Source organism: Physella acuta, unplaced genomic scaffold (assembly GCF_028476545.2).
Source record: "Physella acuta isolate Inbredline_101_S28 unplaced genomic scaffold, ASM2847654v3 ptg000007l, whole genome shotgun sequence".
Classification (NCBI taxonomy): domain Eukaryota; kingdom Metazoa; phylum Mollusca; class Gastropoda; family Physidae; genus Physella; species Physella acuta.
In genome coordinates this window covers 183,225-207,216 of record NW_026731527.1, presented here as the reverse complement: position 1 = coordinate 207,216, position 23,992 = coordinate 183,225, and the positions used below count along the sequence as shown (strand labels likewise).

Below are 23,992 nucleotides of genomic sequence, written 5' to 3'. Positions count from 1 at the left end.
AAAATATGAAAATATTTCTTAATTCGTTTAACGTTTGTTTATTATTCACATTATTTATGGAAATTCCATTTTATTTTTTAAGCGTTGTTTTCAAGCAAAGCGTAGGCTATATAATTAAATAAGCCAATGCAAGCAGATATTTTAATTTTCACACAACACTTTAAATGAATTGTATCGTCAAAACCTAAATCACTACTAAATCACATGGATAGAACCCACTTTTTCTCCGGTTGTTCAAATAAATGTTAATCCTTTCTCAGAATGCAGAAATCTGACATATGGACCAGACTGTTCACTTGCTTGTCCTTGTTTACATAACACTACATACAATTGTGATACGAAGTATGGAACTTGTAACTGTACGTCAAATTTTACTGGATCAAGTTGTGAAGAAGACTTCGATGAGTGCTATTTCGGACAATACAGTTGCCGTCAGAACAGTATATGTCAAAACACGTATGGAGGCTATTTATGCCCATGCTATAACCTGTTTGGGTATTATGAATCAAGCAACGGATCTTGCCAACAATTAGGTACTGTTTATATAAATATAAAAATATAAATGTATATATATGCACATTTACGTATAATCATAAAGCGAGTTTTATAGGGAGAGAAACACTCACACGCACACGCACACGCACACACACACACACACACATATATATATATATATATATATATATATATATATATATATATATATATATATATAACTTTTCTACTAAAAAGTAGTAGGTTACTAAACACGAAGAAAATATTTGATTTAATACATTTGAAAATACCTTCCATCCCCCAGACTGCAGCAATGTACTAACTGACTCCTCGGGAATGATAACGAATCCTAATCCATCATATAACTATTTTGCCAATGCTAATTGTTCCTGGTCTGTCACAGCTGAGACTGGAAAAGTGATCTCTCTTAGGTTTGTTGTTCTCCTTTTAGCATATTAAACATTTTACGTATTGAGCAAATTATTTAGTTGTGTGTATTAAGTCGGTTCTTGTATTCGATCAAATGGACACACCTATACTTGGTTCAATGTTCAAAAATAAAAGTTAGCTTTGTACTTCTACACATTAATAACATAAAAAGTTTGAGAAATTATATATCAAAAATTTAGAGCACGTTTTACACAATTTCGAAACAAATTTAGATGGACCCCTCTTAAAAACTAAAAAAAACACCTTTAACTTCTAAGGACCATATATATAAATAAATAAATATATAAATATATATATATATATATATATATATATACATATTATATATATATATATATATATATATATATATATATATATATATATATATATATATATATATATATATATATATATATATGCTTTGAAGCGAAAATAGCCGTCAGAGAGAGAAAAATTCAATGGACTTTATATGCATTATAATAAAAGCATTGGTCATCAAAAACTGTAGTAGATTTCACTAGCTATCAATGCTTTTATTTGAAATCGAGATCTCAGTGTTGAATGTGTTTTTAAAAGAGTTTTAATTTCTATTGGCTACGATTAATTATAATTGCGTTAAAACCCGATCAGTATCTTGTAATCTCTAAAAGACAATTATGTGGCATTTCGTGGTTGACGCTCAGGCAAAAAAATTCAACGAGCCGTAAAAACCAGTAATGATATTCTTGCGTTGTCATTGGAGATAAATGTACCTGGAAAGTTAAAATGAAATTGCTGCATTAGAGGTGAGATAAAATTGAGTTACACGATTTGCCACAACCCAAACACAATTAAACAGAAATTGTGAACTAAAAGCTAATAATTTATTACATCATGTTTATATGAAATAAATAAAATAAAAATATTACTTTTGAAGGTTTTCAAGTTTTTCCATTTCTTCTGACTACAAATGCCCTGGAGCTTATTTAGAAGTATATGATGGTAGCAGCCCTGGAGGAAGATTGATCGGTCGCTATTGTGAAGGAATTCCTAATATTATACGAACTAAACGGAATCAAATGTACATTAAATATATAAACAACTACTACTGGTCTTATGGATATTTTAATGGCAACTACACAACACACGGTAAATTATTTAACTTTTCATCTTTAACAATGAATGTTAGACGAAAACTGATGACAATCTTTTATTTATAAAATGGCTAATATTTTCTATCAAACCTTTGAAAATTGAACCCCTGGCATAACAAGATCTAGGCCGGGCCTTAGCATCCGGTAGGCTTTTTGCATTGAGTTATATAATATAAATCAAAACAATAAAAAAGCTATCTATTTTAAATTTAGTTTGCCGCAGCTTCACCTATGGCCTGACATCATGTGACACCAACTGTAAATGTGTGAAAGAAAACACCCAGTTCTGTGACAACACCAATGGCGAGTGTATCTGTAAGCCAGGCTGGACCATGGGAGATTGTTCTGTAGACGTCAATGAATGTCTGGCAACAAACAAAAAAGTCTGCCCTGAAAACTCCTTCTGTGTGAATTCACCTGGTAGTTACATATGCCAGTGCCGCCCAGGATATGTGATGAACTCAACAACAGCAACTTGTGATGGTAAGTATACAGTCTGAAAAATTGAGCTATATTTTATATCTATATGTTGCCTTTTTCATACAGAAATGACTGAATTACATCACCATTTTATAAGACAAATTGTAAAACTAAGAAGATAATGTATTGATTGTGTACCTTTTTTTTTTTAGTTTACAAAATCTAGTCTAAGGGGTCGTCCATATATGACTTCACAGTCTAAGGGGGGGGGGGGGGGGTCCGTAATTTTGTGACGGTTTATGATGAGAGCGAGGGGGTGTTCAGATGGCGTGACGTCTGACTTTGCTATTATATAAAAGCAATGTTAAAAAAACGAATTTTAGCCGTTATTTCGCGTTTTAGAAAACTGTTTTAATGAATTGAAATAGAAATTGATTAAAATACTCTATGTTGACAGAGTTCAGACAAGATTTTGGAAAAATATCGATGCTTTTAGAAGAAATTCAACTTCAATTTTGAGGGTGGGGGGTTGGGTTGTAGGCTGAGGTGTGATGTCATTTTAGGGGGGGGGGTCTGGCTTTTTGTGACGATGTGTGACGGAGGGGAGGGGGGGGGGGGGTAGCTAGAAATCTTCAGAAAAAAAGCGTGACGTTATTTATGGATGACCCCTAAAGCTTGATTGTAATTTTTTAAAATCCATCTTATTTATACAGTTAGTACAGAATGCACAATACTGAAGTGTTCACACACTTGTATTATTGTGGGGATCGGTGAAGAAAAGTGTTTATGCCCTGATGATTTGATACTTGACCAGGATACACAATTAAATTGTGTTGGTAAGTTAAATGCCAAAAACTGTTGCACATTTTTTTAAAATTTGGGATAATGGTTGCAACAAACAACTAAATTGATTTTAAATTACTTCTTATTAAATTCTGTAGATGACTTTAAATGTGTACCATATTAAAATGTAAGGTAACTACTACATTACATCAATTAATCAAAGATACATTTAAAATTCATTTTAAAAAAATCTTCCCAGTGCCTTACTACAGCTATGGAGCAGCTGCAAATGACCTTAACCTTGCTAATAACGTCTTGACTAAATCAAGCTACCTGGTTAGCAAACCAATCAAATTTCTATCTGGGGCTCCCTTTAGCACTACATTGCAGCCAGAAGCTTATGTAAGTGACTATAAAAATATGGAAAGATTATTTTATTCCATAATTATGATAAAATTATTAACGATATTTTTTATGTAAAAATATTTCAGTCTCATATAATTTTCATAATTTATGTAATTAAAATGTTATCGTTTACTCAATTTTAGACAAATTTAAATATAGGCATATTTATTTCAAAACTGCTCTTTATTTTCATAGGTAATGTCTAATGGAGTGTTTGGCTTTGGCACCCAACCAATTGCACTAAGTGGCTCCCCTAATTTGAAATTAGCCAGTCAGAAAGGACTTAACATTATAGCTGCCTACTGGGCTGACATTGACCCAGATATTGGTATTTTATCAAGCTAATTATTTTATTTACCATAATTATTTTTTTTGTCAAAAAACCATTCTAATTTTTATTTATTGAAAACGTTTTTGAAGTAAGAATCAAATATTTATTTTTGTAAACCAAATAATTAATCAAACTGTTTGTAACCAAACAGGCAATGTCTACTACCATCTGTATGAAAGATGCAGCCATGTTTTCTCTGATACAAATGACATGGAGTCCCCAGCCCTGGTACAAGTGATGATGAGAGCTAGCAAGGATGTTCAGAAATATTTCTCACTCTCTGGTTTTGAAGTTAATAAAGCCCTAGTTGTCACATGGGACAATGTTCAACCTTTTGCTCCATCTAAAAAAGTAAGGACAGAAAAGTTTAATTTTTTAATGAAACTCAACACTGTGGATCTATAAAAAAAAATTTTTTAAGTAATGTTACATATTACATACAGGATAAAATATTTGATAAAAATTGTAGAATTATATTTTTAAAATTATTATCATTTAACTCACTGTATACAAAAGTGCAATTAGCTGTAATCAACTTTTTAAATAAAAAATATAAATTTTCCTAGATCTATTTCTATGTCTAGTTACTTAATGAGTATCAGTTTTAGTCTTCAGTTCCACCTTAAAATAAGCTGTTAACAAAAACCGTGCAGGCAACCAGTGTTTCTTTCATACTTTTTTCTCTGCTGGGCACTTGATTTTTTTTTGGGAAGGGGGGGGGACTAAATTTTTCTGGTGGAAACTCTGCAGGCAACTCTATCCTACGCTTATTTCTTCATTATTACCTAGTGAAGTTCCATCTTTTATTTTTCTATGGGGATTTCAGCTGATTCTATATTTTTAAAGTTGTCAGGCTTACTAAGTCAAAAGTTTGTCCACAAGTGTTCCTTTCAAGCATGTCTTGTGAGAGGGGGGGGGTGTGAGAAAAGGAGTTGTGCCCCCTCTAAAGCATGGCTACCCCCCACCCTCCCCCACCTCCTCAACAAAAAAGAATGTATATAGAAAATATATACTTACACCAGTATTCACCTCGCCAGAAAATTTAGTCCGCCCTCTCCTCTTGAAAGTTTCAAATGCGTCTCCCCCCCCCACCCCAAAGAAAAATGCCTGAAAGAAACACTGTTGTTCACTTAAATAATTATTCATTACTTGTTCATAGCTATTTACTACAGTCCAATACAAATGTTAATTAATGTTTTTAAACTATCAACACCATTAAGGAGATATAATATTGTAGGAAAAGCATAAAAAATTATTATTACAATAATTCAAATGAATACTGGTTTGTTAAATGCTTAAGCTTCGCAAATCTAACAAATAGCACAACTTCAACTTTTAAAAATTATTCCCAGTTTAAAGAGCTTAACACTGTCCAGGCAATTTATATAAGTGGCTGGGAAACCAAAGTCATGAATGGAAGGATAACAATGCAAAGTAAACATTTTATTTTCTCAAACATATCTGAAGTAATTTCTGGAATGCATTTTATTATAAAACCTATAATAAAATTTTAAAAATTTAATAATTAGATTTAAATGACTTGGTTAAACAGAATTTTTCATTACTTGCACAGAATTGTTGTAAATATAAAAATTTTATTTGTTATAAGTTTACAGTTTTTCAACTCTTAATTTCCATCAATTAAGCAAATTTACCTATGCTCTTACAGATGAAGAAACAGCATATGTCATCTTTATTTACCAGCAAGGAAAAATGTCATGGCGCTACGTGCCTGGTAGGCCTATAGCAATTGGTACAACTGGAAGTAACAACAAAAATGTTGTAGCTGATTTGAATTCACCACTTGTGGCCAAGCTCACAACAGTCCCAGGAAACAAAGGTTTATATTAGATCTATATTATTACTAGGCATTCTGCCTAGCTTCGCTTAGGTTTTCAAAAACATTTGAGAATACTAATTGTTTGGTGATGGATGAGGCGTGGAGTTCTTAAATCTAAACAGCAATGCTAATTTTAGAGAAGATGTTGTTGTATGTTGTGTAATATCCGCTTTCAGAGAAAGCATTCGAAAGTACGCAATTTATAACTAAAATGGAAATAGAACTACAGAGGTTCCATGAACAGTATATCTCACAATTTATATTACCTTGACTTTTAAAATTAATTTTTTATTTAATTATGATACGTAGCTTAATTAGCAACGTATTTTATTCTAAAACAAATGCTATACTTTGTCGTTTTCTGTTTCTGTTTAAAAAAGTATACAATTATTTGAAAAATAATTATTTAAAAAGGTTACCTCCCTTGAAAATTAACCGAATGACGTATGTCTGTGTTTACTTTTTTTTTTAAACAGTTACTATGCTTATATAAGAAAATACGATATATAAACATATTTAACGTCTACAATGGCTTTTTCCGACGGGAATAAAGTTTTTTTGTTACCCTCCAGGGTCGGTCTACGACCTCAAATAATATTAAGGGGATCAATTTATTTATATATATATATCTCATATAAGGAGAATTTCACTCGCGGTCATCTTTTAGCACTGGTCGAGGGCTTTGAGTCTGTCCAACAGTTTTTCCATACGGCCTAGTCATCTATAGAAGTGTTTGCAAAACATTAGCATGATGTACAGAGGTTAAGTAACGTAAAAATTGTGTTGAAATTACCCTGTTTTTCCCATAAAATACAAAGATTATATAGGGAAATACGACTGGTCAGTTTTGACCGCTTTACGAAGTTTTCCCAGATATGCCGAGTTTTTTGTGACACCCCTAGGTGTTCTTCTACCACCTCACAAAATATCAAGGGGGGTCGTCGGAGGAAATTTTTTTTCGTAATAGAGCTCATATAAAGAGAATTTCACTCGCGGTCACTTTTTAGCCCTCGTCGAGGGCTTTGAGTGTAACCGACAGTTTTCCCTAAAGGTCAATCCATTGACCTAGGAGCATGCAAAAAATTAGTCAGATATACTGAGCTTAAGTACCCTAAAGTCTGCGTTGAAATGACCCTCTGTTTTTCCCATAAAATACAAAGATTATATAGGGAAATACAACTGGTCAGTTTTGACCCCTTTACGAAGTTTTCCCAGATATGCCGAGTTTTTTGTGACACCCCAAGGTGTTCTCCTACCACCTCACAAAATTTCAAGGGGGGTCGTCGGAGGAATTTTGTTTTCGTAATAGAGCTCATATAAAGAGAATTTCACTCGCGGTTACTTTTTAGCCCTCGTCGAGGGCTTTGAGTGTAACCGACAGTTTTCCCTACAGGTCAAGCCATTGACCTATAAGCATGCCAAAACTGAGCCAGATGTAAAGAGGGTAAGTGCCATAAAATCCGTTTTGAAATGACCCTCATTTTTCCCCATAAAATACAAAGATTATATAGGGAAATACGACTGGTCAGTTTTGACCCATTTCCCGATTTTTCCCGGATATGGCGAGTTTTTTGTGACACCCCAAGGCGTTCTCCTACCATCTTACAAAATTTCAAGGGGGGTCGTCGGAGGAATTTTTTTTTCGTAATAGAGCTCATATAAAGAGAATTTCACTCGCGGTCACTTTTTAGCCCTCGTCGAGGGCTTTGAGTGTAACCGACAGTTTTCCCTACAGGTCAAGCCATTGACCTAGGAGCATGCAAAAAATTAGTCAGATATACTGAGCTTAAGTATCCTAAACTCTGCGTTGAAATGACCCTCTGTTTTTCCCATAAAATACAACGATTATATAGGGAAAAACAACTGGTCAGTTTTGACCCCTTTACGAAGTTTTCCCAGATATGCCGAGTTTTTTGTGACACCCCAAGGTGTTCTCCTACCACCTCACAAAATTTCAAGGGGGGTCGTCGGAGGAAATTTTTTTTCGTAATAGAGCTCATATAAAGAGAATTTCACTCGCGGTCACTTTTTAGCCCTCGTCGAGGGCTTTGAGTGTAACCGACAGTTTTCCCTAAAGGTCAAGCCATTGACCTAGGAGCATGCGAAAAATTAGCCAGATATACTGAGCTTAAGTACCCTAAAGTCTGCGTTGAAATGACCCTCTGTTTTTCCCATAAAATACAAAGATTATATAGGGAAATACAACTGGTCAGTTTTGACCCCTTTACGAAGTTTTCCCAGATATGCCGAGTTTTTTGTGACACCCTAAGGCGTTCTGCTACCACCTCACAAAATATCAAGGGGGGTCGTCGGAGGAAATTTTTTTTCGTAATAGAGCTCATATCAAGAGAATTTCACTCGCGGTCACTTTTTAGCCCTCGTCGAGGGCTTTGAGTGAGACCGACAGGTCTGCCCTACGGTCAAGCCATTTTCCTATAAACATGCCAAAAATTAGCCAGATGTAAAGAGGGTAAGTGCCCTAAAATCCGTTTTGAAATGACCCTCTGTTTTTCCCATAAAATACAAAGATTATATAGGGAAATACAACTGGTCAGTTTTGACCCCTTTACGAAGTTTTCCCAGATATGCCGAGTTTTTTGTGACACCCTAAGGCGTTCTGCTACCACCTCACAAAATATCAAGGGGGGTCGTCGGAGGAAATTTTTTTTCGTAATAGAGCTCATATCAAGAGAATTTCACTCGCGGTCACTTTTTAGCCCTCGTCGAGGGCTTTGAGTGAGACCGACAGGTCTGCCCTACGGTCAAGCCATTTTCCTATAAACATGCCAAAATTTAGCCAGATGTAAAGAGGGTAAGTGCCCTAAAATCCGTTTTGAAATGACCCTCTGTTTTCCCATAAAATACAAAGATTATATAGGGAAATACGACTGGTCAGTTTTGACCCATTTCCCGATTTTTCCCGGACATGGCGAGTTTTTTGTGACACCCCAAGGCGTTCTCCTACCACCTCTTAAAATATCAAGGGGGGTCGTCGGAGGAAATTTTTTTTCGTAATAGAGCTCATATAAAGAGAATTTCACTCGCGGTCACTTTTTAGCCCTCGTCGAGGGCTTTGAGTAAGACCGACAGGTCTGCCCTACGGTCAAGCCATTTACCTATAAACATGCCAAAAATTAGCCAGATGTAAACAGGGTAAGTGCCCTAAAATCCGTTTTGAAATGACCCTCTGTTTTTCCCATAAAATACAAAGATTATATAGGGAAATACGACTGGTCAGTTTTGACCCGTTTCCCGATTTTTCCCGGACATGGCGAGTTTTTTGTGACACCCCAAGGTGTTCTCCTACCACCTCACAAAATTTCAAGGGGGGTCGTCGGAGGAAATTTTTTTTCGTAATAGAGCTCATATAAAGAGAATTTCACTCGCGGTCACTTTTTAGCCCTTGTCGAGTGCTTTGAGTCAAACCGACAGGTCCGCCCTACGACCAAGCCAATTACCTATAAGCATGCCAAAACTTAGCCAGATGTAAATAGGGTAAGTGCCCTAAAATCCGTTTTGAAATGACCCTCTGTTTTCCCCATAAAATACAAAGATTATATAGGGAAATACGACTGGTCAGTTTTGACCCATTTCCCGATTTTTCCCGGACATGGCGAGTTTTTTGTGACACCCCAAGGTGTTCTCCTACCACCTCACAAAATTTCAAGTGGGGTCGTCGGAGGAAATTTTTTTTCGTAATATAGCCCATATAAGGCGCCGGTCAGTCGATGTCAGTTTTGACCCCCTCTCCGTAGACTTTTCGGCCAACCGTCACCGGCCTTCGTGTTCTATTGCCCGAAGGCACCATCGAGCCAAATTTGACGCGCCTGCGGCGCCGGGAAGTGCCCTATCGGGCACTTGACCACTTTGCTTTATATATATAGATTAGGCATGAGGAAAGGAATAAATGAATTTAAAATTGATAATATATCTAAACCATTGTATGTATACATAGATAAATAATATGTTCAAATGCACCCACACAAACATATACACACATATATATATATATATATATATATATATATATATATATATATATATATATATATATATATATATATATATATATATAAATAAATAAATAAATAAATAAATATATATATATATATATAATTTTACAGGGTACACCGGAGTCACAGCTTATGAGGTTGGTCAGGTGTCCAATTATGATACGAGATGCTACCAGTATGTCTGCAGCAAGAGCTATCTACTTGAAGATCCTGCATTTAGGTATGATAAACAGCAACTGTACACATGCCCATGTACCCTGGAGAGGCTCGGACGCCAATGGCAGCTCTATGAGAAACGTGGAGAGAAGCAAGACATTTACTGCTACGCCATCAGTAATGTTGCTAAACGAAGGATGTTACAAGGAAATAAACGAAATATGGTTTGTGATTAAAAGATTATTTGAAATCAAAATGTTTATTATCTGTTCCTAACATTTAAATGAAAACTGGCTTTTTAGCAGTAACAAAAGTTTCATTCTATAATGTTTGGAACATTTTTAAAAATCTTTTTTTTTTAAATTATAAGAACTGGTCTTGATTGAGAGTGATTTTTTAAATCATTTTTAAGTTCCCTAATTGGATAGATGAATTTTGGACACAATGTGCAGTAATATGTATGTTTGATTTAGAGTCAAGTAGGCTATAAATTATAAGTTTGATTTAATATATTAAATATATTAGTAAATTATAGATGTAGCCTAAAGAGTAAAGCAAGTAGAGCTATGCTAGCAGGCTTTAATATAAATAGAAATTTTAATACTTAACTAAATTATTACATATTTGCATAATTTTTAACAATAGTGTTTTTTGGCATTGATATTATTTCCTTTTTTTGTCAAAACATTTAGCTCTGCTGCTACAGATGGACCAAACCAAACAATGATGACTGGAGAGACTGGCTACAAACCTGGAGAGAAGCCACCTATCTCCAAGCATCCTCTGAATCAGGTCACCTACTTATCAAGGACCCCTGGTCACTAGCTAACTATGATCTGTTTCAAGCACAGGAAAATATGCAGGCTCACCAGTGGTGCTGTAAGGATGCCAGCCAAGCAAAGTACTGTGACTGGTTTTTTAAGGTCTTCTCTGACAAAAGATGCTCAAACTTTGTGGTGTTTGTCCCAGGTACGCTTTTTTAAGTAGATTTGTGGTTAACTGTTGTGCTCATCCCAGCTTAATCAATAATGTATTTCTTTTAATTAACACATGGAAATTTAGATTTTTTTTCATGTAACATAGTATCAGTTGCGGGAAAATTATGATTTACTTTGTATTCGTCCGATGCAGTATTTACCTATTGTAAGCTGTGTAAATGTTACAATAAACAATAGATAATTTTTAACATATTACATATTTGTCTAGCATGTTGAACATTTTAAAATTTTTTTACAGTATAATCTTTTAACAATTATCAATAATACAGAATGTTGTAATACTTCTTTTTGCATTCATCCTATCAGCAATACATTAGGCCCTATATTTATTATGCTGTTTTGTAGGTCTAGACTACTACTATTAGTGTTTGTTATATGTAACAAAACTAATTGCCTCAATTGTCAAATAGCACAATGTGTATTTAAATTATATTTTATTTATTTATTTTTAAATAAAAATTCTAGCTTCAGCGTTGGGTGATCCTACAATTACTACACTGGATGGTCTAAATTATGCCATGAATGGTTGGGGGGAGTATTGTATGATGGAAATTGCTAGTGAAAACTTTACAATCCAGGTAGGGATAAGACTAAATTTTTGCCAAAATTGTTTTAACAGATTCTGCTCATATGTCAACATTTAGTAGATTTATATGATAAAAAAATGTGTTGTATTAATACCAGACAAGAACAGGAAGAGCAGTAACAGTGAATGGAACTCTATCAAGTGCCACTGTCTTTATAGGATTTGCTGTCAAGGAATCAAATCAAACTACGTTCCAGGTTCTGCTTTCATCTTCTAACACAAGTAGGTTTTTTTTTAATTTTAAATCTTTAATTAGATTGTAATTATGCAATATGGCATGTAAATGAAATAGTTTAAAATGTTAAAGTAAAGCCTAATTAAATAATATTGCATTCTTTTCTAGCATTATATAGCAAGACATTTCTAAACTTCATATATGATCTTTACATAGTTATTGAGAAAAAATTATAACAACATTAACTTTTATGCTCTCAGCAATGCTGCTTACATCACATGGTGTAGACATCACAAATGATTTTTATAAAGATTCAGACTCAGAGATCATTGTTGCAACAGATTCTATTCAAATCACAAGGGAATACAAGAATAACAGAACAATTGCTGTTGTGAACTTTGGTTGTGGTATGGATTTTAATTTAAAGTTCAGTTATAATTTGTTATGGTAAAATTATTTACGTTAAACTAAAGTTAAGTTAAAAATAGACTGTAAAATTTCAAAAAAGTAATTTGAAAATGTTATGAAACATTTTAAAAAAAAACTTAATTATATTTAAATTTTATATTTCTTTTTAACATTTAACAGGTGTAACAATTCATGTTCATGTTGCTGTAAGAAGTCTTGAGATTATGTTTGAAGTTCCTAAAGATCTTCAGAGTAATACCACAGGCCTTCTGGGAAATTTCAACGGTGACAAGACAGATGAGTTCATTACTCCTGATGGCCAGATGCTTTCTGCAAACTTGAGTGAAAGGGAGATATTTCAGCAGTTTTCTCAAAAATGTAAGTTTCTAATTTATAAGCAGCTTGTAAATTTAAATTTTATTTATCTTTTAAAAGTGCCTTATAAATTTTTTTTTTTAATTTCTCAACCTGTTGCAGTGTTTCAGTGAGTTTTTTTAAAAATTCCTATTAATAAAGCATAAATAAACAAACAATAGTTTATCGGTACCTGTAACTCATATTTCTAAAATGAAATTTGTCGTAAAACAATAGGATTGTGCTAACTATTTTTACTGGGTTTAAGACTACGAGTTTCGGCTTAGTGTTTTGTCTAATTTGTTTCCTTTAATGAAAACATTGTTGTAGTCCTGGGAATTATTATTTTAATACAGTTGCCTAAGTTGTCTGAAAACACTTTCAGATTTTCCTTTATACCTGGCAAAAAAGAAGAGATTAAATGCAATAGAGAAACATGTCAGCATACATTGTTAATGCTTATATCTGATGTCATCTTTGCTATTTAAATGTAGAGAAATTTAAGTAGCATACTTTGTGTAATAGATTGAAATAATTGTGAGGTCAAGGGAACTCACTCTCTGTATTAGTATTATATTTATATTGTTATCTGGAGTGATGTCCCTTACATGTTGTTATCTATATATAGTGGTCTCTGGCCACTTACTTCCTCTCTCTTCGCATGATGGCGTCTGTACATAATAAAGACTGTTATATACAACCACAGGCTTCTGTCGTCAATCTATTATAACTGGCGACGAAGGATAAACATCTACTAGAAAGAGCACCTAATTACGCAAAAAAGAGGTTTGCTAGAGCTTATTAGCTAATTATTTCTAGAATTATGGCGCTGTATGGCCAAATAAAAGAATTTGATGCGAATGATGAAATCATTCAAGATTACCTAGAGAGGTTAAGCTTTTACCTAGAAGCAAACAACGTGACGATAGAAGCCAAAAAGAGAGCTATTTTGTTAACAGTCATAGGGCCTCAACAATTCAGGCTACTAAAGGACTTATGCGCACCAGCTAGTCCAGATACCAAGAGCTTTAACGAGCTGAGCAAATTGCTAACAGACCACCATGCGCCTACCCCATCAAAGTTTTTATGTAGAGCTAGATTTGACAGTAGGACTCGTCAACCAAACGAGTCAATATCAGAATATGTTGCTGCTTTACGTCATTTAAGTAGATTTTGTGAATTCGGCGATACGCTGTCTGACAGACTATGTGAAAAGTTTGTGACAGGTGTAAACAGTCCTGATATTCAAAGAAAGTTGCTGCTCGAGTCAGATCTAACATTGAAAAAAGCAATACAACTCGCAACTTCAATCCAGCAGTCATCAGATGCGGTGAGATCTTTAGCACCTTCAGAGATCCATGCAGTAAACAGCAGGTTAGTCAATAAACATCAACCCCATCAGAGCATTCCAACTTATGCTAAACAGCCTGCTCGTTCAAATCCTAGATCTAAATCTAGTAATAATTATCAAAAATGTCATCGATGCAAAGGTCCCCATGCATCTCATCGGTGCAAGTTCAAGTTAGCAACTTGTTATAAGTGCGGTAAGCAAGGTCACATTGCCAAGGCCTGCTTTGCAAAGTCTTCGTCTGTTGCTAAATCTAGCCAGTCAAGACAGTACCGCAACCAAAAGCAGCACTATGTTAACTCTCACCAAGACTACCTAACCCAACCAATGAACCACTCTACCTGTGAAAATGCTCAAATTGATTTGCAGCCGGATTTCAACCTGTTCTCTGTTAAATCAATGAGTCATGCTCCCATCAATGTACAAGTTAATATCAACGGTAAGAGCATCAGCTTCCAACTTGACACTGGAGCATCTCTAACAGTCATAACAAAGAAAGAGTTTGACGCTGTCACAGGAGGATCAGTGCCTCTACAGCCGTGTCACAAGTGTCTAACAACATACACTGGTGACAATGTTCCGGTAATAGGAGAGTGTATGGTTCATGTAAGTTATAATGGTCAAAGTGTTAAACTTCCTCTTCTTGTGGTTGAAGGAAATGGACCGCCATTACTAGGTAGGAACTGGTTAAGTGATCTTAAGTTAAATTGGGAGAGTATTTGTTCATTGAAGAATGTAAAAGAATCTAGTCTTACTTCACTAGATAAAGTTATATCTGAAAATAAATGTGTTTTTGGTAATTCAGGTTTACTAAATGATAGAACAGTGAAGTTAAGCATTAAAGACACAAATCCAAGATACTGCAAAGCTAGAGTTCCACCTTATGCAATGAGGGATAAAATTGAAAATGAGCTAAGTAGATTGGAATCTAATGGCATTATAAAGAAGGTAGACTATTCCGATTGGGCGACACCCATTGTGCCAGTGTTAAAGAAGGATGGTTCTATAAGAATTTGTGGAGATTATAAAACTACACTGAATAAGCAAATAGAGCTAAATAGGTACCCTATACCTAACATTGAGGAAATTTCTTTGAATTTGGCAGGAGGAGACAAATTCACTGAATTAGACTTTAGTCATGCTTACACTCAACTAGAACTGCATCCAGATTCAAAAGTCTATACGACAATAAACACACATAAAGGACTCTACCAATATGAAAGACTATGTTTTGGCATATCATCTAGCCCTGGAATTTTCCAAGCTGTCATGGACAGTATTTTTAAGGATATTCCAAATGTTTGTGTGTACTTTGACAATGTGTACATAACTGGTAAGAATGACACTGAACATCTTAAAACACTAGATAAAGTATTGAAAATTGTTGGTGAAAAAGGTTTAAAGATAAACAAAGATAAATGTCAATTCATGCTGACAGAAATTAGTTTTCTTGGTTATATATTGAGCAAACAAGGCATCAGACCTCAACCTGAGAAAACAAAAGCCATTAAAGAAGCACCCAAACCTGAAAATACCCAACAACTAAGAGCTTTTTTGGGCTTGATAAATTACTATGCAAAGTTCATAGGAAATCTGTCTGGTAAACTATCACCACTGTACAAGCTGCTACAGAAAAATGCAACTTGGCACTGGGGTAAACAACAAGAAGCTGCTTTTAATACAGCAAAAGAGGCTTTGTCTGCTGACACCTTACTAACTCACTATGACCCAGGGAAAAGACTTATATTAACATGTGATGCTTCACCAGATGGTGTAGGAGCAGTCTTGTCCCACATGGATGAGAAGGGTGACAGACCCATTGCTTTTGCCAGTAGATCTTTGAACCAGGCTGAGAAAAATTATTCTCAGTTAGATAGGGAAGGCTTAGGCATCATTTTTGGTGTTAAGAAATTTCATAAGTTTCTGTTTGGTAGGAAGTTCACCATCTTTACAGATCATAAACCATTGCTAGGTTTATTTGGAGAAAACAAAACCCTACCTGAGCATGCCTCACCAAGAATTCAAAGATGGGCTATCACACTAACTGCATACAATTATGAATTGAAATACAAACCTGGATCTGAGAATAGTGCAGATAGTCTTAGTAGATTACCTTTAAAAAACCAAAGCCTGAGCTATGTACCAGAAGATGACTTAAGGCCATATAAAATAATAAATTAAAACCCTTTGTGAAGATAATATAAAAGATGGAGAAGATGCAGTCCATTATCAGTCAGAGTTGCCTAAACAAAGTATTTGTAACTTAATAAATGATTATGGTGATATGGCAATTTCAAATGTTTTAAAGAGAATACATTGGTAAGAAGGAATGTGATCATCAAACAACTTTGCTAACATCATTAGCACTTACAGAAACTAAAAGGGTAACATCAAAAGAAAAGAAAAAGGATTTTTGCCATTTAATACACCCACTTCAAATACTGGATCACAGTTGCAAAGTGATATTGTCCAGGATATTACTTTTAAACAGTATTTTTGGTTACCAAGAAGCACTATCAGATTACCTGAGGAAATTGATCAATCAAAGAAATCTATGTCAGTCAAGGATCTGAATAACAGCATAATACCTTCAGATGCCAATTCAAAAAGTAAATCATGACAAATCATCCATTGAAAGAGAATTTGCAGTTAATGATAATGTGTATCTAAGAAATTATGGGAGAAAGGAAAAATGGATTCCAGGTCAAATTGTTCAATGTACAGGACCTGTGTCTTATAAAGTAAAAACAAATGATGGACTTATTGTCCGTAGACATGCAGACCAGTTAAAAATAACTTGTGCAGATAATAAGAGTGAATCTGTCAATCCCACCAAATCTGAACAGTTCACACCAACTCAGTTTGTTCCACAACCAAGTTCTGTTGATATGAGTGAACCAAGTTGTCTGGAGTCAGAAAATGTAAATTCTGGAGTTAATGATTTAAATCCTAGACCTCCTGAGATAGAGAATCCAGATGGTCAGAATCTTGAGTCACCAAATCAGAAGCCACTGAGAAGGTCAAGCAGGACAATCAAAGTCCCAAATAAGTTAGACCTATGATTCTAAAGGTCAAAAGGACTTTGACATTATTGTTTTGTATTTTGATTATGTTGTGGCATATTGTGCATTGTTTGTAAGGATGTAATCTACCATAATGTTCATGTTACAATATAATTGGTGATTTTAGGATACTATCAATTGTTCTATTGAGAGATGTGTTATTGTGTTCTAAGGGTAAAGGGATGTAATAGATTGAAATAATTGTGAGGTCAAGGGAACTCACTCTCTGTATTAGTATTATATTTATATTGTTATCTGGAGTGATGTCCCTTACATGTTGTTATCTATATATAGTGGTCTCTGGCCACTTACTTCCTCTCTCTTCGCATGATGGCGTCTGTACATAATAAAGACTGTTATATACAACCACAGGCTTCTGTCGTCAATCTATTATACTTTGTATTGTATAATAACAGATGTGTTTTCAAGATTTATTAAATTCTTTTTACCCATTTATATAAATCTTTAGGGGCAGTAAATGCGAGCACAACTATTTTCTTGTATGGACCAGGAGAAAAAGCAGAAGATTTCCAGCACCCAGAGTTCACTCCCATGTTTAAAGATGAAGCTAAGCCTGAGGATGTGGCCAAAGCTGTTGAAATTTGTGGAGATAAAAATGATGCTTGTATTTTTGATTTCCTGGCCACTGGTGACCAGGCATTTGCAGAGAATACAAAATCTTTTAGTGAACAGATGGCTGAGACAGTTCAAGTATTAGGTAAACATTACAGTTTGTATGTAAAATATATAGGCCACTGTTTTACACTGTGCAAAACGAATATTAACCATAATTTCATAAGCTTACTTCTATTCATAAGTGTTTATTTCTGTCAAAAGTGGAAAATATAAACAACGAACATATTTTCTCTCATAGTGATCTAAATTTTGCTTCTATTTACAATTATGGTTTTTGAATTTTTGAAATAAAAGTATGTATTTTTAAAAAATTTTGAACTGAGGTTTTTATTTCTTTTATATATTTTTTTTGCTAAATGTTTTAAGCATTGATTGGCAGAATAAATGGTATGGTGGTTATCAAAAAGGTTTCAGTTTTTAAACTGATTAGAATAATGATTTTTGTTTTTTTATTGTGTCAATGGCATAAATTATATAACTATTTAACTCTCTTTATCTTACTTACTGTTTGGGGGATATGTGATTGAGTTAGGCATAGGGAAAGTCTAAGAAAATAATAATTATTTTAATCAGAACAAGTATTATGAATTTTAACTGCTCAATAACATAAGCATAGAGTGTTCTTTCTAATTGTGTTAATTTAGTTGCTAGTCAATAGATGTAAATAAGCACAGCACTTATTTCCTCAACAGAATGTAAGTGTATGTAAGCAACTCGCATATTTATTCTAATGTTTGCCAAAAAAAAAATCTGTCCTTTTATTGCTACCTAACTTTATATGAATAAAAAATAAAAAACAATACATTAATTTAAAAAAAAATTAATTTGAGGTTTGGATGAAATTTAAGATGGATTAAACATTTGATAGTTTTTAGATAAAAATGTTATTTCTTTTACTAGTCACATCAATATAATTTTTCTAAATGTGTTTATTTTGTAAGCTTTCTATTTATATCTGCAGCAAACAATCCACCCAGCCTGACAGTAAAGAATGATAGTCTAACCTCTAATGGCCGTTGGCTGGTCAAACATGGGACTCTGTCTAACTTACAACTCATTGCTGAAGATGAGGACCATGATGCAATAACATTTGAAATCCTGGGCAATGTTACTGATGTAACTATTGATAATACAGGATTAATAACTTACACTCCTAATGTTAACAGTCCTGTTCTTCTCCAGTAAGTTTACCTGTTTGTTATTTAACATTTTAAAGATATAGAAACATTTAGGTTTATATACATAATTAAATTTTTATTTTTTAAAAATTTGATGTTTAAATAATTTATCTGAAAGACTTATTGCTTTTTTTGTTATTACAGATTCAGAGCAAAAGATTTCAAGGGTGCTGTCTCTCCATCAATATACATCCCAATAACTGTATGTCCACTCTGTAGTGGACACGGTGTCTGTGATCCAAATACTCCAAGACAACAGGAGTTTCTGAACGGTCAATTCCAAATATTAGTCTGTACATGCTTTCCTGCTTATAAAGGTTTGGATTTTTTTTAACGTTTATTAAAGTTAAGTTTAAGTTTTACTTTTTAAAATTTATTTAGAAATCACATTAATTGATCAATGATAATAAAACATTATTTTCATCAAAATTATTTAATTATTTATTATGTTAAAATTTATAAAAAATTAGTCATATTTATTTTTTATTTGTGATAAAACTTTGTATAAATAAAAATGTAACAATCTTAAATTTAGAAATGCTAAAGATTAGTATCAGTTTAATTAAATAATAATTTTAAATATGCTTTTGAATTCTCTATTTTACTCATGCTCTATTCATTTGCTTCAACTTCAAAGTTGTGCTTTTTAAAAGACAAATCAGTACAGACTATGAATACACTGCCTATAGATTATTTGGTCTTTATTTTAGAATGCTTTTTTGACAAGTAGATGTAAAATTGAATTTTTGCATTTACAAAAACTACAAATGAATGACATCTTCCAGGCCAAGAGTGTGACTCAGAGCTTGATGGCTGTGCTGCAGAGCCATGTTCCAAGGGACAGAACTGTACAGATCTGACTGCTGCCCAGCAGGGAAATAATTCAATTGGATATGCTTGTGGCCCTTGCCCTAATGGATTTTTTGATTGGAATGGAAAGTGTGTTGGTACGTAAACATTTATTCAATTGTCATTTTTTAAATTATTTTATCTACCAAAAAATAATAATCCCATGAAGGTGAATACATTTTAATTAAAAAAAAATAATAGTAAATAATTTTGAAAACATTTAATAGCACATGGTTTTGTCTTTAGATATTGATGAATGCAATGTGAGCAGCCCATGTAGCCAGGTGTGTTCCAACACTGAAGGCTCATTTGTTTGCAGTTGCCAGTCTGGCTACAGGCTGGACACAGTTGAAAAGAAAACTTGTCTTGGTAATTTTAGAATTTTGTTTAAAAGTTGATTAGTAAAACTGAACTTGATACAATGCATTGAAATATAAGCTATTTTATTTTTTTTTAAATTTTATATTAATAATATAAGAAAAATTTGCAGCCTTTTTGAAAATATTTCTTTACGAAGTAAAGAGTACACATTTTCTATTTATATATATCTAAATGTAATATATACAATTCTTTTATGGTAAAAAAATTAGACTTAATTGCAAATAAAAAAAAACACCTGCTTTAAAAAATACAGTTTCCAATAATTATTAATATTGTAATTATTTTATTTTTTCTAATTGAGTTTATAATCTATAAAACAGAAATTAATGAGTGTGAAGAAAGAACATCAAAATGTCAACAAAAATGCACTAATACAAAGGGAAACTATTCATGCTCTTGCCAGACTGGATACACACTTGATGAAAATGGATATACATGTACAATAGGTAGACATATTTTAAATTTAATTTGTAAAACATTTAATTTCTTACATATTTTTTGTCAATTCTTCTATTCAGCCCTTGACAGGACTTGTGTGCAAAATAAGTGTATTGGTTTGTTAGCAGAAATATTAAAAAATGTTGTGTTTTAAGGACTACAGATAAGGTTATTTTTTAATAATATGTAATGATATTTTAATAATACAGAATCACGATAATTCGAACTGAGTTAAAATAGCACAATTAAAAAGTTACCTCTTTCTTTTATAAGCTCAACAAGTGAAATATAATTCAAAAATGTTTTTTGACTAGGTTCCAACATAAGAGATCAATGCTACCAATGTCAACAGGTTTGTAGTGTGACAAATAACCAAGTGAACTGCAGCTGTAGACTTGGCTATGAGGTTGATCCAACTGATAATACTAATTGTATAGGTACATTGTTGTTTTTGTAAAATTATTTTTTTAAATATTTAAAAACCTTCACAGTTATGATGAAATTAAGTCAATTTTAAAAAAAATTCAATAAATTAAGTATGAGAAATAAAAATAAAAAGGAACAAGCAATTACTTCTATTCATTAAACTGATAACAAAAAGAAAATCAAGTAGCTAAACCTACTATCTCTTCAACAGATTCAGTAATAATTATACATACATTTTTTCTAATTAATTACCAGATATAAATGAGTGTGAGTATGGCAACAAGCCATGCAGTCAAAGCTGCATCAACCAGCTGGGGACATACCAATGTTCATGTTACACTGGCTTCAAACTTGGGCCTGATGGAGTCTCTTGTGCAGGTAGGTATTTTATTTTAGGTCTGACATAGGTTAATGATTACTATTTACTAAGCCTTATTTTGGTGGGAAAGAACACTAAAAAATTTTTTTTGTAGTTTCTTGATAATTTAAAATAATAATTCTAAATAAATTTACTTAAGCATACATCTAATATATGATTTGTTGTGTATGATTAAGTCGAAATGTATATTATACTCATAAACAGATAACATATTTATGATTAGCCTTGTGTTTTGTAGACTACGGGTAGGAATACATAACAAAAATAAATAAATGCAAAGTGAAAATGTAATAGTAAATTTAGCTTAGCGGTAACTCATCACAGTTCTTAGGTTTTGGTAAGAATTCTACTACGTCTAATATAAAAATTAGAAAAAACTGATACATTAGTTCCCTATGCATCAAATAACTTATTTCTTACTCATGTTTAGAATAAAACCAACAATATTCCATTAATTATAAAAGAAATAAAATCCTTTGCATTTTATTCAGCGTGTGAAAAACCTTACTATGGGGAAAACTGTGAGAACATCTGCCAGTGCAGCAGTCACGGGTCATGTGACACAGTTAGAGGGTGTGTGTGTGATGAGAGCTGGACAGGAGACAACTGTGAGCTGGACGTTGATGAATGTGCCCTGCCCAACTCATGTCCTGAAGGTTTTGTGTGTAAGAACAAGATTGGGTCATTCTCCTGTGTGTGTCCAGATGGGTACAAACTGGACGATGGAGTTTGCTTAGGTAATTTGTTATTTGTTATTAAATATCATTGTATAATTGTGTTTGGTAAACATATGTTCTTTGATGCTTATTTTTTTTATTCTATATGTCAATGAAAAAAATAATCTATTTTTAATGCCTTTATTAATCTCATTTTATAAGGCCATGCAATTTTGTTTCTTATAATTTTTCATATTCTTTTATAAGACTTTTGGTATTAAAATAGGGTTGGGGTTAGGCTAAGGGTAAGACTACAAACAGCTTTTTTTAACAAAGGAATGTCCAATTGTTTTTAATATGGTTTGAAATTTATAAATTATAATTATCTAAAGTGGCAATGTAATAAAAAAAAATCTTCTACTTTCTCGGTAACATCAGACATTAACGAGTGCACAGATATTTATTCCAACACAACCTGTGACAGACTTGTAGAAGTTTGTATCAACACAGTGGGAAGCTACAGCTGTTCTTGTAAGAAAGGATATGCCAGGAATGCTCAGTCTGTTTGTGAAGGTTTGTTCTTTATTTTCCAAAACAACATGTTAACCATGAAGTAAATTTTAATAAAATTAATGTTCTATTGAATAAAAGTCTGGTAGTTTTTATTTATAGATTAAGTGAAAAAATATACTGAAACTTTACAATTGGATTTTTATTTGCTCAAATATTTAAAAAAGGGAAATTTATTTTTTTCTGAAAACAAGTCAACATATTAGTTAACATTTTTGTTTTGTCTTACAGATATCAATGAATGTGAAAAGAAAGTAGATAAATGTGAACAGATATGTGACAACAAGCCTGGCTCCTACAACTGTTTGTGTCAACAAGGTTTTTATCTCTCTGATGACAGGTGGACCTGTGTCAAAGGTTTGATTACAATCGATTATTGTTTATTTTTTTTAGCTTAAAGTGTAATTAATAAGAATTTTAATATTTCTTATGAATTCTATACTTTCATTAATTATATATTTTGTTGTAAAAAGAATAATATTATCAAGATGTCTTACCAAACAGTGAAAGACCCTTGTGTTGGTGAAGCTATCAACTGCAGTTATGGGTGTGGTGTTGATGCTGACAATACACCCTCTTGCTATTGCCCAAGAGGTTTTAAATTAAAAGACACAGAGCTCTGTGAAGGTATTTAAATTATATACATGAAATAATAATTAGGAATTGTATTTCATTAAACACATAGATATGATTTATACATATCATACAATGAGGTAAACTACTTTAATAAAAAACAAAACCTAACTAATAAAAATTTGTATTAAAAAATTCCATTTTGTATTAAAAAATATGACTGCTGATAACAATACTAATTGTTGAAATGTGTGATCCTCAGATATCAATGAGTGTCTCTCAGACAGTGACAACAAATGTGCAATTAAAACCAGCTGTGTCAACACTGATGGCAGCTACACATGTTCATGTGAAGCAGGGACAAAGCTGGACAATGATGGCCGCTCTTGTATTGGTAATTTTTGCTGATATTAATTCAAAAATTGCAAAAACAATTTACCATATTTTTTTCCATTACTTAGAGCTTGCTTTCAATTACAAAACCTTTTTTTCATAAAAAACGTTTTAATAATAAGCTTTTATGTAATAATGCACTAAAAAGGAGAAAATAAATTAAACACTACTATTTCAATAACTATAAAAAAGCGTGGGTCATTTTAGTATCTATTGGATACCTTTACTAATATTTAGGAAGAGATCCACGCTTTTCTTTATAGTAATTTAAATAGTACTGTATATTTTTTTTTCTCATTTTTAGTGCATTATTACATAAAAGCTTATTATTAAAACGTTTTTATGAAATTTTTTTAAGTACTTTACATGTTTTTATTGACAATAGAGTTACATGACTAAAAACCATTGCTCACCGATTGGACGTGATGATGCGCTATTGAACGTGATGACACGTGTTGAGTAGTTGGATAGAACTGTCTACTAATTTGATCAAATTTTTAATTAATTAATAAAAATTATTTTGGCGACCAATTTAGTTAAATTGAATGTCATAATGCATTGTCTTCATGTTTTG

At 32.9% G+C, this 23,992-nt stretch overlaps 1 protein-coding gene across 1 annotated transcript in view; it reads left to right on the top strand.

The window, feature by feature from the left end:
- Positions 1 to 23,992, top strand: part of LOC131944176 (uncharacterized) — a 36,044-nt gene that overhangs the window by 5,527 nt on the left and 6,525 nt on the right. Inside the window, exons 4-32 of the mRNA XM_059304737.1 lie at positions 261 to 533; positions 800 to 926; positions 1,844 to 2,055; positions 2,274 to 2,543; positions 3,194 to 3,316; positions 3,523 to 3,665; positions 3,864 to 3,996; positions 4,151 to 4,350; positions 5,352 to 5,433; positions 5,669 to 5,839; positions 9,964 to 10,232; positions 10,701 to 10,977; positions 11,472 to 11,584; positions 11,691 to 11,814; positions 12,028 to 12,174; positions 12,356 to 12,553; positions 17,409 to 17,657; positions 18,537 to 18,756; positions 18,898 to 19,070; positions 19,539 to 19,700; positions 19,849 to 19,971; positions 20,304 to 20,429; positions 20,736 to 20,858; positions 21,103 to 21,225; positions 21,718 to 21,963; positions 22,321 to 22,455; positions 22,684 to 22,809; positions 22,957 to 23,079; positions 23,288 to 23,419. Of these exons, the coding sequence (XP_059160720.1) occupies positions 261 to 533; positions 800 to 926; positions 1,844 to 2,055; positions 2,274 to 2,543; positions 3,194 to 3,316; positions 3,523 to 3,665; positions 3,864 to 3,996; positions 4,151 to 4,350; positions 5,352 to 5,433; positions 5,669 to 5,839; positions 9,964 to 10,232; positions 10,701 to 10,977; positions 11,472 to 11,584; positions 11,691 to 11,814; positions 12,028 to 12,174; positions 12,356 to 12,553; positions 17,409 to 17,657; positions 18,537 to 18,756; positions 18,898 to 19,070; positions 19,539 to 19,700; positions 19,849 to 19,971; positions 20,304 to 20,429; positions 20,736 to 20,858; positions 21,103 to 21,225; positions 21,718 to 21,963; positions 22,321 to 22,455; positions 22,684 to 22,809; positions 22,957 to 23,079; positions 23,288 to 23,419 (4,923 nt within the window). The remainder of the gene's footprint in view (positions 1 to 260; positions 534 to 799; positions 927 to 1,843; positions 2,056 to 2,273; positions 2,544 to 3,193; positions 3,317 to 3,522; positions 3,666 to 3,863; positions 3,997 to 4,150; positions 4,351 to 5,351; positions 5,434 to 5,668; positions 5,840 to 9,963; positions 10,233 to 10,700; positions 10,978 to 11,471; positions 11,585 to 11,690; positions 11,815 to 12,027; positions 12,175 to 12,355; positions 12,554 to 17,408; positions 17,658 to 18,536; positions 18,757 to 18,897; positions 19,071 to 19,538; positions 19,701 to 19,848; positions 19,972 to 20,303; positions 20,430 to 20,735; positions 20,859 to 21,102; positions 21,226 to 21,717; positions 21,964 to 22,320; positions 22,456 to 22,683; positions 22,810 to 22,956; positions 23,080 to 23,287; positions 23,420 to 23,992) is intronic.